Source organism: Hyaloscypha bicolor (genome assembly GCF_002865645.1).
Source record: "Hyaloscypha bicolor E unplaced genomic scaffold K444scaffold_56, whole genome shotgun sequence".
Classification (NCBI taxonomy): domain Eukaryota; kingdom Fungi; phylum Ascomycota; class Leotiomycetes; order Helotiales; family Hyaloscyphaceae; genus Hyaloscypha; species Hyaloscypha bicolor.
Genome location: NW_020194558.1, coordinates 2,877,507 through 2,890,897, shown reverse-complemented (window position 1 = coordinate 2,890,897; position 13,391 = coordinate 2,877,507). Strand labels below are relative to the sequence as shown.

General features: G+C 48.1%; 5 protein-coding genes across 5 annotated transcripts; 4 read left to right on the top strand and 1 right to left on the bottom strand.

The window, feature by feature from the left end:
- Positions 1 to 151: 151 nt before the first annotated feature.
- K444DRAFT_588065 (NAD(P)-binding protein) lies at positions 152 to 1,308 on the top strand (the record flags this gene model as incomplete). The annotated part of the gene is made up of 2 exons (XM_024878043.1): positions 152 to 490; positions 565 to 1,308. 2 exons carry the CDS (start codon positions 152 to 154, stop codon positions 1,306 to 1,308), a joined length of 1,083 nt encoding a protein of 360 aa, XP_024738698.1.
- On the bottom strand, positions 1,206 to 3,382 carry K444DRAFT_560017 (uncharacterized protein). Its single transcript, XM_024876886.1, has 3 exons — positions 3,015 to 3,382; positions 2,229 to 2,963; positions 1,206 to 2,176 (listed from the first exon to the last, which is right to left on the bottom strand). Exons 1-3 carry the CDS (start codon positions 3,072 to 3,074, stop codon positions 1,445 to 1,447), a joined length of 1,527 nt encoding a protein of 508 aa, XP_024738697.1. The 5' UTR covers positions 3,075 to 3,382; the 3' UTR covers positions 1,206 to 1,444.
- A 497-nt stretch (positions 3,383 to 3,879) lies between these two features.
- On the top strand, positions 3,880 to 5,228 carry K444DRAFT_720277 (uncharacterized protein). Its single transcript, XM_024888478.1, has 3 exons — positions 3,880 to 4,147; positions 4,339 to 4,773; positions 4,836 to 5,228. Exons 1-3 carry the CDS (start codon positions 3,894 to 3,896, stop codon positions 5,002 to 5,004), a joined length of 858 nt encoding a protein of 285 aa, XP_024738696.1. The 5' UTR covers positions 3,880 to 3,893; the 3' UTR covers positions 5,005 to 5,228.
- Positions 5,229 to 6,501: 1,273 nt separating this feature from the next.
- Positions 6,502 to 8,306, top strand: K444DRAFT_526810 (MFS general substrate transporter; the record flags this gene model as incomplete). Its single annotated transcript, XM_024874578.1, has 6 exons — positions 6,502 to 6,739; positions 6,803 to 6,951; positions 6,999 to 7,858; positions 7,925 to 8,058; positions 8,120 to 8,192; positions 8,243 to 8,306. The coding sequence occupies 6 exons, from the start codon at positions 6,502 to 6,504 to the stop codon at positions 8,304 to 8,306; spliced, it is 1,518 nt and encodes a 505-aa protein (XP_024738695.1).
- Positions 8,307 to 9,241: 935 nt separating this feature from the next.
- K444DRAFT_379786 (uncharacterized protein) lies at positions 9,242 to 11,103 on the top strand. Its single transcript, XM_024872334.1, has 5 exons — positions 9,242 to 9,407; positions 9,478 to 9,773; positions 9,828 to 10,839; positions 10,893 to 10,956; positions 11,003 to 11,103. The coding sequence occupies exons 1-4, from the start codon at positions 9,321 to 9,323 to the stop codon at positions 10,896 to 10,898; spliced, it is 1,401 nt and encodes a 466-aa protein (XP_024738694.1). The 5' UTR covers positions 9,242 to 9,320; the 3' UTR covers positions 10,899 to 10,956; positions 11,003 to 11,103.
- The last annotated feature ends 2,288 nt before the right edge of the window (positions 11,104 to 13,391 follow it).

The following is a 13,391-nucleotide window of genomic DNA, read 5'->3' as shown; positions in this document are numbered from 1 at the left end:
CAGTATGACTTGCCATATCCAGAGGGACCCAGCAGCTCCCAGACGACGCCTGGAATGGTATAACTACGAGTGGTTCCGCACCTCTGACACTTCAAAGTCGCTAACTCTGTCCAAACTATTCGGACGGCCCAGAATACCTCCAAACTTCAGAATGGCTCCTTCCAAGCAAGATGTCAAAATCTCAATCGCAGTCGCGGGCCTCGGACGCATGGGGAAGCGCCATGTTCGAACACTCCTCAATCGTGTCTCAGAGGCGCAAGTGGTTGCAGTTTGCAGCACCGAGCAATCAGAGCTCGAATGGGCTCGAAACGAGTACAAAGACTGGGGAATCCAAGTCTACGATTCCTACGATCAGATGATTCAGCATTCCGGACTTCAGGCTGTGTGGGTCAGCACTAGCACTGATGTACACGCTTCTCAGACGATTGCAGCGATTGAGAAGGGCTTGAATGTCCTTTGTGAGAAGCCGCTGAGCACTGATATGGAGGAGGTACGTGACAGGCTCTCATCTACGATCGAGTACCAAACAGAACATAGAGCTCATCCTTTCATAAGTACATATAGGCCAAGCGAGTGGTCGAAATTGCGAATAAAAATACCCACCTCAAAGTCATGGCAGGCTTCTCTCGAAGGTTCGATGCCAGCTACAGAAATGCCAAGGCACAAATCACTGAGGATGCCATCGGCGAGCCGTTTGTCATTCGTTCTCAGACATGCGATCTCATCGATAACACGGGATTCTTCGTCCGGTATGCAGCAAAGAATGGAGGCATGTTTGTGGATTGCTGCATCCACGATATCGATCTGTCATTATACTATTTTGGGGATGTTATTCCCAAAGCAGTTTGGGCAGTGGGCACCATTGCTCATCATCCCGAGTTGAAAGACTTGAACGATGTCGATAATGGAGTTGGTGTTGTCGAATACTGGGGCGGGAAGATTGCATACTTCTACTGCTCGCGAACCCAAGCCCATGGCCATGATGTCTGCACCGAAGTGGTGGGCACGAAAGGGAAAATCATGGTAAATCTGGTACCAAGACTCGACAATGTCACAGTGGCTCAGAAAATTGGTGTCAGCCACAAAGTGCAGCCCGAATACTGGGAACGATTTGAGGATGCTTTTGCAACAGAGGCAAATGAGTTCATCGCCTCAATTGTAAACAATACCCCAGTGCCTTTGAAGTTGGAACTGGGTTTGATGAGCTTGAAGATTGGTTGGGCTTTGCAAGAAGCCCTTCTCACGGGCGAGAGAATTCGTTTCAACGAGAAGGGAGAGCAACTGGATGGCGGAAGTGCAAGGTTGTAGAGAGCCTCGGGGATATATGTCCTAGAAGCGACATGTGTGCCTTTCCAAATGAAAATATCTTTCTTGACATAGAATTCGTGCTCATACCTCTCCACGTCCTGAACTTCATGCATGAGAATTCTGTTTAAGATCCCCGCTACCCATGACTTCGATCAAGATATGACGGAGCAGCCACCTGACAAGAATCCGCCAACCCCCTCTCTTCGCCCCACTTTAATAGCACACTCCTCGCGAGTATCCTCTGCTCTTCAGAAGGCGAGAGCAAACAAACGAGTTTGATTGGGAACACCATCGAGAAACTCACACCATTAAACACTCCAAGACTCTCGCAGTACGCGGCAGAAGCCAGGATCGATGTACCATGCATGACTATCTCTCGGTTATAGTTATACCAGTGTACTCCAACAGCAACGGTTGCGAGGAAGCCCAGCGTGATGATCTTCCCTGAGTCGTACATGGAGGTGAAGTAAGCATCGGAAGCGCTTTTAAACGGGGATTGCTGTGTGCTCGGGACTTGATGTCCCTCTAACCGGTCTTCATTTGTGAAAGTCGATGCGGGGGAAATTTCTCCGAGGCGTTGATCATAGGCTGGATCAACCTCTTCCTTATATTCAGTCCAGAAGTCGTCAAGGCGGTCAAGTAACCGCTTCGCAGTGGAGCCGAGTTGAAGTCTCAATAAGCAGGCTTTGGTAGGATTTGAGTAAGAGTTTTTTCGCATTTCGTTGCGGCATGGCAAACATGATGGTAGTTGGAGGAGGATATCGACAAGTTTGTCAAATGGTGTCTTGGGTATCCGGTCAAAAGGGACTGTGCACCATTCGTCCGCAGCAAGAACTGAGGGTTCGTCTGCTATCAATGCGGTCGTGAACTTGACCTCCATCAGCAAGGTTCATCAGATAAGAGATTTGGGGAGCACAAACGGCTGCGACCCGAACAGAGCGAAAGAACTTGTGCATCAGCCCCGTCTGGCAGTTCTCCGGTCCAGCAATCTCAAACATCTTGATAGCCGCTGCGTAATGCTGCATCCAGCCCATAGGCACGGTCGTGATCACAGACTCGAAATAGGAGAACATTACTGCGGCACCGACGGCTTTGTGGCAACACGGAGAATAACTCTCTGTACTCATTGCTAGGTGGAGTTCTTGCTGTTGAGCGACTAAGCCTTTCGAATACCATTTTGCCGCTTCGACCTCGAGGTCGAGGTTGTGAGAGATTCTGGCGTAGAGAGCTAGAGTTGCGGCGCGGATTCCATACACCTCGGACAGGTAAGAAGAGGAAAGCGAGGTCAGGTTGGGCAGCTCGAGTATCCAGGGGTGCACGGTTGCATTTTGGGCCGAAATAAAGTTCGCAACATATAGGTCCTGGAATATGTCTTGACGGCTCGGTTGTCTTGTGGTTGGTAGCTTGAAGGCTTGGGATGCTATACGCATACACTTGACGGTATCTGAACTCAGGGTTTTGAATGCTACAGAGTTTGGACACGAATTCCAGTTTGGGACTTTCAGAATTTTCTTATTGGAAGATTTGGAAACTGTTCGCATCGACTTCTCCCGGATGCCTTCGGACATATCGATAAAAATTGCTCCTTGAACTGGACCTGGGCAGTCGAAGCCGGCGCTAACACACTGAAAGCATGCTGGCGTCTCCTCACCGCACTGTTGTTCATCAACCACTGTGCTGGAACCAGCCACCCGGGAGGCACCTACTTTGACTCTTCGTTTGACGCAGGTCTGGCACCCTCTGCTTCTTCCGACATGTCGACCCATGTTGAGACACAGTTAGTCCTCACAGGCAGCTTCGGCGGAATGGCGTTCTCAATGAAACCTCGCGGCTCGTCGTGAAATGTGCCAGATGCGGTCTTCGACCCCTTTATACGCTGCAAATGGAATTATGGGCAATAACCGATTTCCATCCGGTCCGGAGGTGACCATGCTCATTCTCTAGGATAATGGCTTTCGTCATCCGTCCAATCAGTGACATGCAAGAACGAAAAACCCGTCAACATTATTCCGACTCTGTTTGGAACGTCTGAGCTGAAACGATCGACAAGCAAATCTGGGAGCGTGCAAGTGAGAGTAGCAGGTTGTTCAAAAAGTTCAAGATTCCAAAGCAGCCCGCATATGCTACGGCCGAGACGCAACCTCCCCTTGTCGCGGAAATTTCCGCACTTTGACCTAGCGCTTACCCAGCCGACATCCCCCCTATTTTCACTAGCTTCCGTCTCCTTTGCATTTTTTGCAGGATGATCTCAGCCCTACATTCTGCAAGCCTTCTTGGGTTATGGAGTGTTTCCAATTTAGAGTTGAGGGATGGCTGTGCCGTTCATACACTAAACTCATTGCTGGAAATTTCGCGGTCAACCCTGCTGAGCCACTTAGGTAGCTGAAAGTCTGAGACTCAGCTGTCAAAGCTATTTTAGGGCCAAGTGGAAAGATGGTATGCGTAACAGTTGGTGAAGAAATATATATACCTTCTAATTCCCGTGATCCATTTCCCCTCAAATTTGTCCCACAGGACAGCATTCCTTCTCCGCCGCTCAGAGCCCGAATTCTTCCAACTCATTCACTATCAGCCAAATATTCAATATGGCAGACATACAGTGCAAACAGATAGGACCACATTGTCCTGCTGATGGCTCTCCCCTTGGCTATGCGCCTAACGTGGCAGCAAGTGTTATCTTCGTGATAATTTTCAACCTCTCATCCATCTGCCATCTTGTTCAGGGATGGAAGTACAAGACTTGGTCCTTTATGATTGCCATGCTGCTAGGATCGAGTTCAGAAGTGGTTGGATACATTGGAAGAATCCTCATGCACAATAACCCGTACCGACTGAGCACGTTGGTCTTCCCACTCTAATCCTTCCTGAACCAGATATTCATATGACCTTTTAATCAGTTTCCTCATGCAAATTACCACTCTCACAACCGCGCCCGCTTTCTATTCAGCGGGAATCTATCTCTGTCTTTCAAGAATGCAGGTCCCCCTTCTCTTCGACTTCCTCACAAAGCACCCGCTAACGAAATGACAGAATGCTGGTCTATGGCGAAGGAATCCCGCGCGTCAAACCAGTTTGGTACACACGCTTCTTCATCAACTGCGACATAATCTCGCTCACACTGCAAGGGGCAGGCGGCGGCGTGGCATCCTCAGCAACGAAGCACAGCACCATGGAACTCGGAAACCACCTCATGCTCGTCGGTCTGATCTTCCAAATCGTATCCCTCATCTTCTTTGCCCTCGCTTGCATCGACTTTGCCCTCCGCGTGCGAAAATATCAAAGCTGGAAGAACCCCGCGTATAAGAAACTACGAGCTAGTATGCGATTTAGGGGATTCTTGTGGGCTCTGGTTGTGTCGTTCATGACGATCTTTACGAGATGCGTGTACAGAGTTGTGGAACTGGGTGGTGGGTGGAATAATCGGTTGATGAGGGAGGAGACTCCTTTTATCATTCTCGAGTCTTGGTATGTTGTGTTTCATAGTCTGCGAAGACAAATATTCTGGAGTGAGCTGATATGTGGAATAGTATGATCACTATAGCTGTCTTTGCACTCATTATCTTCCATCCTGGTTTTGGCTTCCAGAACAAGTTTAATAATCTTGAGTATGAAAGCGTGTCTACAATTGAACAGGTAGGAGCTAGCAAGGAGGGTACTTCGTTGATGACTGTGGAGCAGTATCAACGCTCTACTTGAGGCACTGTCGATGAATTGAGCCTCCAGGATGGGTGGGACTTCGGGGTAGTTTTGGGGGAGACTGTGGGATTGCTTGAAATCCAGTAGATATATGTGTCGTTTTTGAGTGTTTTATAGGATGATTTAGAACGCCCCATATGTTGAGGGTATTCGAAGATCGCGACATAAAGTGACGGGATTACAGGGCATATGTGCTTCAAGTCCACTATTAAACCAATTTTTACTACACTCAACTACTAAACCCCTCTCTATTTTCAGGCCATTGCCCTAAAAAAGAGCTATAATCCACAAATAGGGGGTACCACGCCTTTTTGAGGTATGTCCCCAATAATTACAAGGCGACTTTGCTCAAGAGGCCTATTTACTCCCCTCACGGCGCCCGAGCGCGATATTTACCCCGCTAGCAGCGCTATAACCCGTAAAGATCTTCTATAATCCTGTTAATAACCCACAGCCTAGATTCAGGGAATAAGGCCTAGAGTTATAGTGCTTTGTAGCGTGCTTGAGCGCTCAAATTATAGGATAATATGCCTTAGGGTCCTAGAAGCTCCCAAATACCCTGTAATCTCATTACTTTATGCCGCATTCTTCGTAAATGTAGTGACACGGGAAATGATGGACAAGAAGGCGTATAATGGTCTGATAGGAGGAGTTGACCTTGGTTCTAAAGCACAGGGATAATCACTGCACTTTAGGAGTGACTTTAAGTCCGACTGTTGGGCTCATTATCCGGACTGAAAATATCCAAGTACGCTCCTAGTGTTCCTGAGACAACCAAGCCTTCCCAACGCTACTTCCAAATCCACTCACTTCACGATGACTATCCTACTCGGGTAGTACTTGTCACAGGAATTAATAACGATTCTGCTTTTCAATAATACTCTCCTTCGACACGAGCGTGAACCCGACTCGATATTAGAGATTACACAAGCTCTATGTTTAGCTGCAAGTGATGCAAGTAGATGCGTACAAAATTTCAATAAAATTACTTCTAGTACTGTCCCATACTGAGCATACCAATCTTTAATAAAGCTACTGCTAATATGGTCCCCTTACTGAGCTCATTGCCCTGCATGCCAGGATGAACTATATTTGGTAAGCACAAAATGAAAGGGGTTGCTTACAAGCGTTGCCCAAAAGGGAAATCTTTCCTCGCCAATGAGGAGCTGTCCTAGCCCCTCCCACCCTACTAACCTGCTTTGACGTTTCTCATCAAGCTCCGGGCTTTAAAAAGATTGGAGTTTTACGAAGTAGAATAAGGATTACCAATTCTCTCCGGGTTCGGCGAATTCATGCTGAGAAATCGAGAACTCAAATCTTCTCAACGTCACTTCACCTCCTATTTAACTCGACACATATATACATTTTCAAACATGGCTGGACCCGTTACCATTCTTCAACAGTTTTTTGATGATATAGTCACCACCTTCTTTAAGGGATCCTGTCGCCTCATTTCACTCATCTGGGGCGAGACTGGAACAGGATTTGCCCTCGCCGATGTCTTCCGAGATTGGCGCGTACCTTTTCCGGAGATTCGATTCCGCCTCTCTCCAAGAAATCAGCAACATCACTGAATCTCAGGGCACATCTACTCTTGATCAAAAGGTCGAGCTCCCTCGTGCGGCGAGTGAAAATGATGAATTCGAGGTTCGGTTTGGAGGCAAAGAAGATCGTGAAAATCCAAGGAACTTTCCTACGACCAAGAAATGGATAATCATGGTCATCATATCTTTCAGTTCTGCATCTGTGTAAGTTTCCCGGCATGCAGAAGCCCACAGGTGGAATATTTACTGATTAGAAAGTGCATGCGATTCCGCAATATACACCGCAACATACCAGCAAATCACAAACGAATTATACTGCTCCGAACTAATGGCCACAGTCGGGCTCTCAACTTTTATTCTCGATATGGGAATTGCGCCGCTGTCCTTGTCACCATTATCAGAGGTTGTCTTCCCCCTCTCCTTCCTGTTTTACTTACTGGCTTGAACAAGTTCTACGGTCGCCGCCCGATCTACCTCCTCTCCCTCTCCCTCGGTCTGCTCTGGCTCCTCACCTGCGCCCTCGCCTCCAACATCCAAATCCTAATAATCGCCCGCTTCCTCAGCGTAGCAGGTGCAAACGCAGGAGATCTATTCTCCCCCTCCCAGCTGCAGCTCCCGATGACGATATATTCGGGCATCCAATTCATGGGTCCGGAAATGGGCCCCATTGCCGGTGGTTTTATTAACTATTATGCTAGTTGGAAGTGGACCTTCTATTTTATGATGATCTGGACGGGGACGGGATTGGTAGCGACGATGTTCTTTGTGCCGGAGACGTACAGACCTGTGATTCTAAGGCATAGAGCGGAGAGACTAAAGAAGGAGATGGGAGATGAGCGGTATCTTGGTGCCGACCTGGCTCCTACAGACCCGGTGCTGAAGACTGTTTTGTGGTCGTTCTTTCGGCCGCTGCAGATGCTGGTTCTGGAACCAATGTGTCTCAATCTGTGTCTCCACTCTGCAGTCCTGCTTGGAATTCTGTACTTATTCTTTGGTGCATTCCCTCTGGTGTTCACGACGAATCATGGCTTCAACCTGTGGCAAGTTGGCCTGACGTTCCTGGGGGTGGCGATTGGGATTCTGGGCGGTGTTGCCACGACTCCTCATTGGCAGAGACACTACCTGCTTTCCATGAAGAAAGGACAGAGGACAGGAAGTGTAGATGGAGAGGTCGAGCCAGAGTGCCGCTTGCCGCAAGTCATGGCCGGAGCGGTGCTTGTCCCCGTCGGCTTGTTCTTTTTTGGCTTCATGACGTTTTCATCTGTACATGGGATAGCGCCCATCATCGCAAGTGGAGTTTTCGGGATGGGGTAAGTCAGATCTCTGCATCCACACTCGACAGGAATTTGCCGTCATTACTCACTAATATCATGCAGCGTCTTCCTATCATTCTCCGGAACGTGGATGTTCCTCGTCGATGCATATCCACTGTATGCAGCCAGCGCACTTGCAGCCAACAGCTTCGCGAGGAGCGCTTTCGGTGCCGCGTTTCCGCTTTTCGGGATTCAGAGTGAGTAAGATGAAAAGGAATGGCGATGTGATGAAGTGGAGGTGCTGATGCTTTTGCGTAGTGTATGAGAAGCTGGGATATGACTGGGCTACTGCGCTGTTGGCTTTCATTACACTGGCGATGGCTCCATTCCCGTGAGCAAAACTTTTACCAGTTTCGCGATGCAGGGCTAATCCAGTTGCAGATATATATTCTTCGAATATGGAAAGAGGCTGCGAGGCAGGAGTAGATTTGCACAAGCAAATTGAGGATGTGAGCTCAGGATGGCTACCAGGATGTAAGGATTGCGGTAGAGGCTGCGAGGAAGAGTTGCAGAGCAATTAAGGATATACAAAGTGTGAATAAGGTATAATATGTGTACTTAAAATTGAAATTTTAATCTACTTTCAGCTTTTCTGGCTTCATTGAAACTTCATGTCGCCCCCATCTCTTTCCTGTGGTCTTGAGTGGCAATACAGCTGCGCAAATGTATAGACGAGAAGTGCCTGTGTAAAGTCGGAAGCTGTTGCTCATTAGTAGGGGAAAGCGTAAGGGATGTAGGAATAACTAAAACCTCGCCTGTGTAATGGCAACAAGACAAGCACTAATGAAATACTTACGAAGCAGCGGAAGAATCATATGGTAAAACCAGGAAGAACTAGGTCAATAAAGCTTGAATTATTGACAGACCACTGAACCTTGAAGCTTACCATACTACATCAACGCATTCTGCTATCGTCGTACCTGACTCTACCTCACAGCTCGCCCCCTGGCTCCGATCGCCTCCCGCAATCAAGTAATCCAGCGCTCAAGTCAGCCAAGGACCGGGTCAGCCAGCAATCAAGGCGGCCGGTATTAGAGTCAGTAATGGTGGACGGAGAAGGAGAAGTCAGGCCGCATTAACGAGTGGGAACCTATCTTGCCACGACAGGTGAGGTCCGGAATTCCGAGGGCCCATGACTGTATGATTTGTATTATGAACGGAGGTGATCAGGTTGTTCGAGAGACAGATATGGACTTGGCAATGAGGACGTAGTGGTGCTTGGCCTCAGGTTCTCTGTCCACGTCAAGGGAGAAGTGAAGAGGAGTCCATTCGGTTCTGTTCAGGAACGTCAGGGGCAAATAAGCGGTAAGCGAGACCCCTGTAAGAGCGAGGTTTTAGCTCCCGAGGGCCTTCCGCACCAACCGAGCATCTCCGCTTTTCCTCTTTTCCAGAACGCGTCTTTCCAGGCCACTTCATTTTCCTGCAAGGTTACAACCCAGGAGGATACGCAAGGACCACCATGGACATCATCATGACCGAAGATGGTATTGACTCACCTCAGGGCTTGTATTTATCGCCTGAGGTATGGAGTATGATTGGAGAATTGGTACGTCCAAATCCTTCTATCGAAGAACCCCACTCACTTTTACTGCACAACTTGCTGACGGATCTCTCAGATACAAAGTCGAAGTACGCTCCTCGCGCTAATAAGTACATGCCGCTCTTTTTGCGATTTATTCACTCCGTTCTTACGTCGCAAATTCACCTTCGAGTTGACCGCCATTCCCTCCTCTCGGTGGCGTCGAAAACCTCTGCCGACCGGACTCCATTATACCCAAGAACTCGAGGTTTTGCTGGAGGAATTTCGTGGCAAGGGGGACCTATTTGGAGAATATAGCGAATCTTGGAACTCTGGTTACGTTTCTCTGGTTGTCCGAATACTGAAAGAAATGAAGAATCTTCAATCTTTCCGGTTTGATGATCCCATCTCCAATTAGAACCATTTCCCGACTGACATGAAGCCAAGGTGGATCGATTCCACCTATGACGATAATTATCGCCCAAGCCTGATGCTTCGTAATCAAGAGCTTCTTCAAGCTCTCAAGCAATCCGCCACGATAAAGAACATCTCAATTCTATTCGCAAGTCAACATCTGGACGATCAAATGGATGCTCTCAACTGTTCCATCTCCCTGGAAGGCTTTGATAACTTAACCTCATTGGAGCTCTATAATTTCTACGGGGATCCAGACTCTCTCGCGGTAGAGATTGCGAATGTCCTCGCAGAATGCCCAGGCCTTAAGACACTAGGCCTCGGTTTTGCTTGCGACTTTGACTGTAACGCCTCGCCAGACGTACTCATAATTGGAGAAGATGAATATACACTGCATTTTCTCGAGAAAGTGTGTGTGAATTATGCCTCCCCTACACGGGTGTCGCTAGCACTCGACACATTGCGACTCGGCCACGGAATTTTCCTTTCCGATTCGGTGATGCGAGAATTTTCAAAGACCCACAAATACCTTTTCAAGTTGGTAAAGCTGGAGACTCTGAAAATTTTCTACCTCTTCAATGGTTTGGTAAAGTGGGATTTCGATGAACACGAGTCTATGGATGTTGATTGGGATCAGCTGGAAGACTGCAAGTCGCTGCAACGACTAAGTGTCTCGAGATTGGAAATGGATCTCGTGAGCTGGCTCACAAATGGCTGTGGTTCTGTCGTCGAAGAGCTCATAGTCACAGATCATTATGGCATGTACGATGACGATCTGGACTACTTTGAGTATTTGCTCCCACGGCTATCGATGCTCTTCGTCCGGGAGATGACTATCGCCAGACGAAGTGGAGACGAAGCTTGGTCAGATACAGACTCGTCAGTCACTGATTCTTCGGAAGCAGAGATCACCTCGGAAACGGGAACAATATTAGAAGTAGAAAGTTTATTGATACCACAAATCCACCTAAAGCCAAGAACCCTGTCAATGGCAGGGACACCTTCGCAGGCAGGTTTAAGGTCCGATTCAGAAACCCCCTCTGAGGCACGAAACCCGTACAAAGAACTTGATCGCTCTATCATAACCGTCCTTGATAGGCTTGATGAGAATGGCGCTCAACTCACAAAGCTTGGTCTGTGCCTTGATTTCGAGACACAATGGGTGAGCAGCTTTACAGCGTAGTCGGGTAGTTACTAATTTTAGAAAGGTTCAATTTTCCTCCCATTTGCCCAATCTTCGACGTCTTACGCACTTGAGACTGGATGGCAAAAGCTACCGGGGCGGTCAATATCCCACCAAAGCCTCATCTCTCTGGCCCGGCGTTGAGGGTTCGCGAGACATTGCATACCATTATGGGATACTGATTCACTCGAAATGTCCTTCACTGAAGTACATAAAAATACAAGCATACGCTTGGGAGGTAGCTTACCAGAATCTCAAGTCCACAATAGCCCTTCGGCCACTGGATCAGGATGAGATTGCATCGATTGACCTGTTCGCGCTCCAAAGCTTCTGTTCTGAAAGTGGGTTGCCGGCGACTGAGCGCCCTAGTACCCCAATATCCGACGAGGAACTAAATGAGACTGAGGAACGCTTCTCAGAAAAGATAAATGCTGCATATAAGGAAAGCGGCTTGCACCGCGAGCTCCAGGATGATCTCATGGAGGATTGAATGCAATGCAACCTCCAGTACGGCTTCCATTGAAATTATGTGTTGTCGCAGTATAAATGTTTCAACAAGATGAAGGCATACTTTCTCAGCTCTCTCAAAAATGCCGCTCCATTCGGCTTGCGACCCAGGTACTCTAACATCTCTGCTTCACATCCATTGCTCCATGAATCAACATATCAAACTTTGCCATCGGCAACAAACCCCTCATCTTCGACCCCCCACCCCCCTTCCCACATTCGTCATCGCTGCAAGCCTCTCCAACAACTCCGGCGGTTGTTGTTCCCCGGAAATTTCAGCTTCTCAAGCTTTTTTGTATTCAGCCGAAAGGTAGGAATAGTTTCTTCACAACTTATGCAAAATCGATGGACCCCAACATCAATTCTCCAACATTTTACTTGGGATCTCGACGAAGTATTGCGCAGCAGCTGTCCCATAGATGGATGCGAAGTGGGTAGCCATGGATCCCGTGGTCCAACTTGTGCAGGATAGGTTTGATGTTGCGTTGCCGGAGCAAGTGGTTTTTGCCGGTGTTCAGGTTTGGGAAGGAGGCGAGTAGCATGGTCGAAAGATGTGTTTTGTGCCGTCTGGGTACGAGTATCCCTATCAGTTGTCAGATTAGGGTACGGATATGGGGTTAGGGAGAAGGTACGGTGGCTAAGGCGATGTTGCATGCGTGGTCTTTTTCCCTTCTTGTTGGATGAGGTCGAGGGAGAGATATCCGAGGAAGTCTCCGTCCATTGCTTCCTCGTTCCAGATGGAGAGTGTCACGACGCTTTTATGCAGGTGGCTGTTTCCACTGGCTGTCCTTGCTTGTCCATGGGCAGTTTTCTCCCTTCTCCTGGATCTGCTCGAGTGCAGGGCCGAACATTGTTTCGGATGTTTTAAGTAGCCAGCGGAAACTTTGTTGAGTGGGAAGCATTCGGATAGCTGCGTTTCATCGAATTACACTTGAGTCTCCTTCATGAGTCTGTAAATAAAAAGCTGCATCCCAGAACTACAGCCTATGGGCCAGTCTCCTCTGGCCAGAATTTACGACACAATATATTCCCTTTCAAACTTCCGCATCTCATCCATCTCAACCTCACCGTAGGGTGCAATGTCCTCCTGAAGCTGGTCAAGGAACTCAGTAGCCACTTTCGCCGTAAACATCTTCTCTGGCATCTTGTAGCTAGATAAAGTCGGTCAACCTTCTTGATCGGAAATCTGCTTCTTTTCAACAGGGTTTGCGGCGTCGAATACATACTCAGCATGACTCTCAAACCCAAGCAACCCGGCCTGTTCCGCCCTCAAGACAATAAGCTCTTTCATCAACTCCACATTCTCTCCACAAGTATTGCTCTTTCCAATCCACAACAATTCCAAGGTCTCATGCTGCACTACATGGTGTATAATCAGTTTGTTTGAAACTCACCTAGAACTTCCCCTCCCTTCCCATTCCCAATTCCCTGAGCTTAAACCTCCCTATTCCATCCTTTGGAACTCCTCCATATTCCTCAGCAAAAAAACACATCGCTTCCTTGTTTCACGGATATGCCTAGAGTACTGCAAATATATCTCCGTAATCCTCTTCTTGACAACCTCAACTCCTTCCCCTCTTCTCCCCATCCATCACCCCCGCTCCCTTCCTCTCCAAAACACCAAGTTTTGCATCAGTAATACCTCTCCTCCTTCCCCAACAGTCCACGATTCTTCTAAATCGCGTTGACAAGACCGAAAAATTACCTCCTCGCTTCAAGCTCTTGATTATACTCTTTCCATAATCTCGTGCATTAAATCGATGCATCGCGCATTTCTTTTGAAGAGGCGAAGTATTTGTAGAGTGAGGTGAGGAGGGCAATGTTTCCGGTGTTGTTTTCGTTATGTGCTAGTGGGAGGATTGTGTTGTTGAAGGTTGCCGAAGAGGGGGTAGTGAGGAAGATGGCGT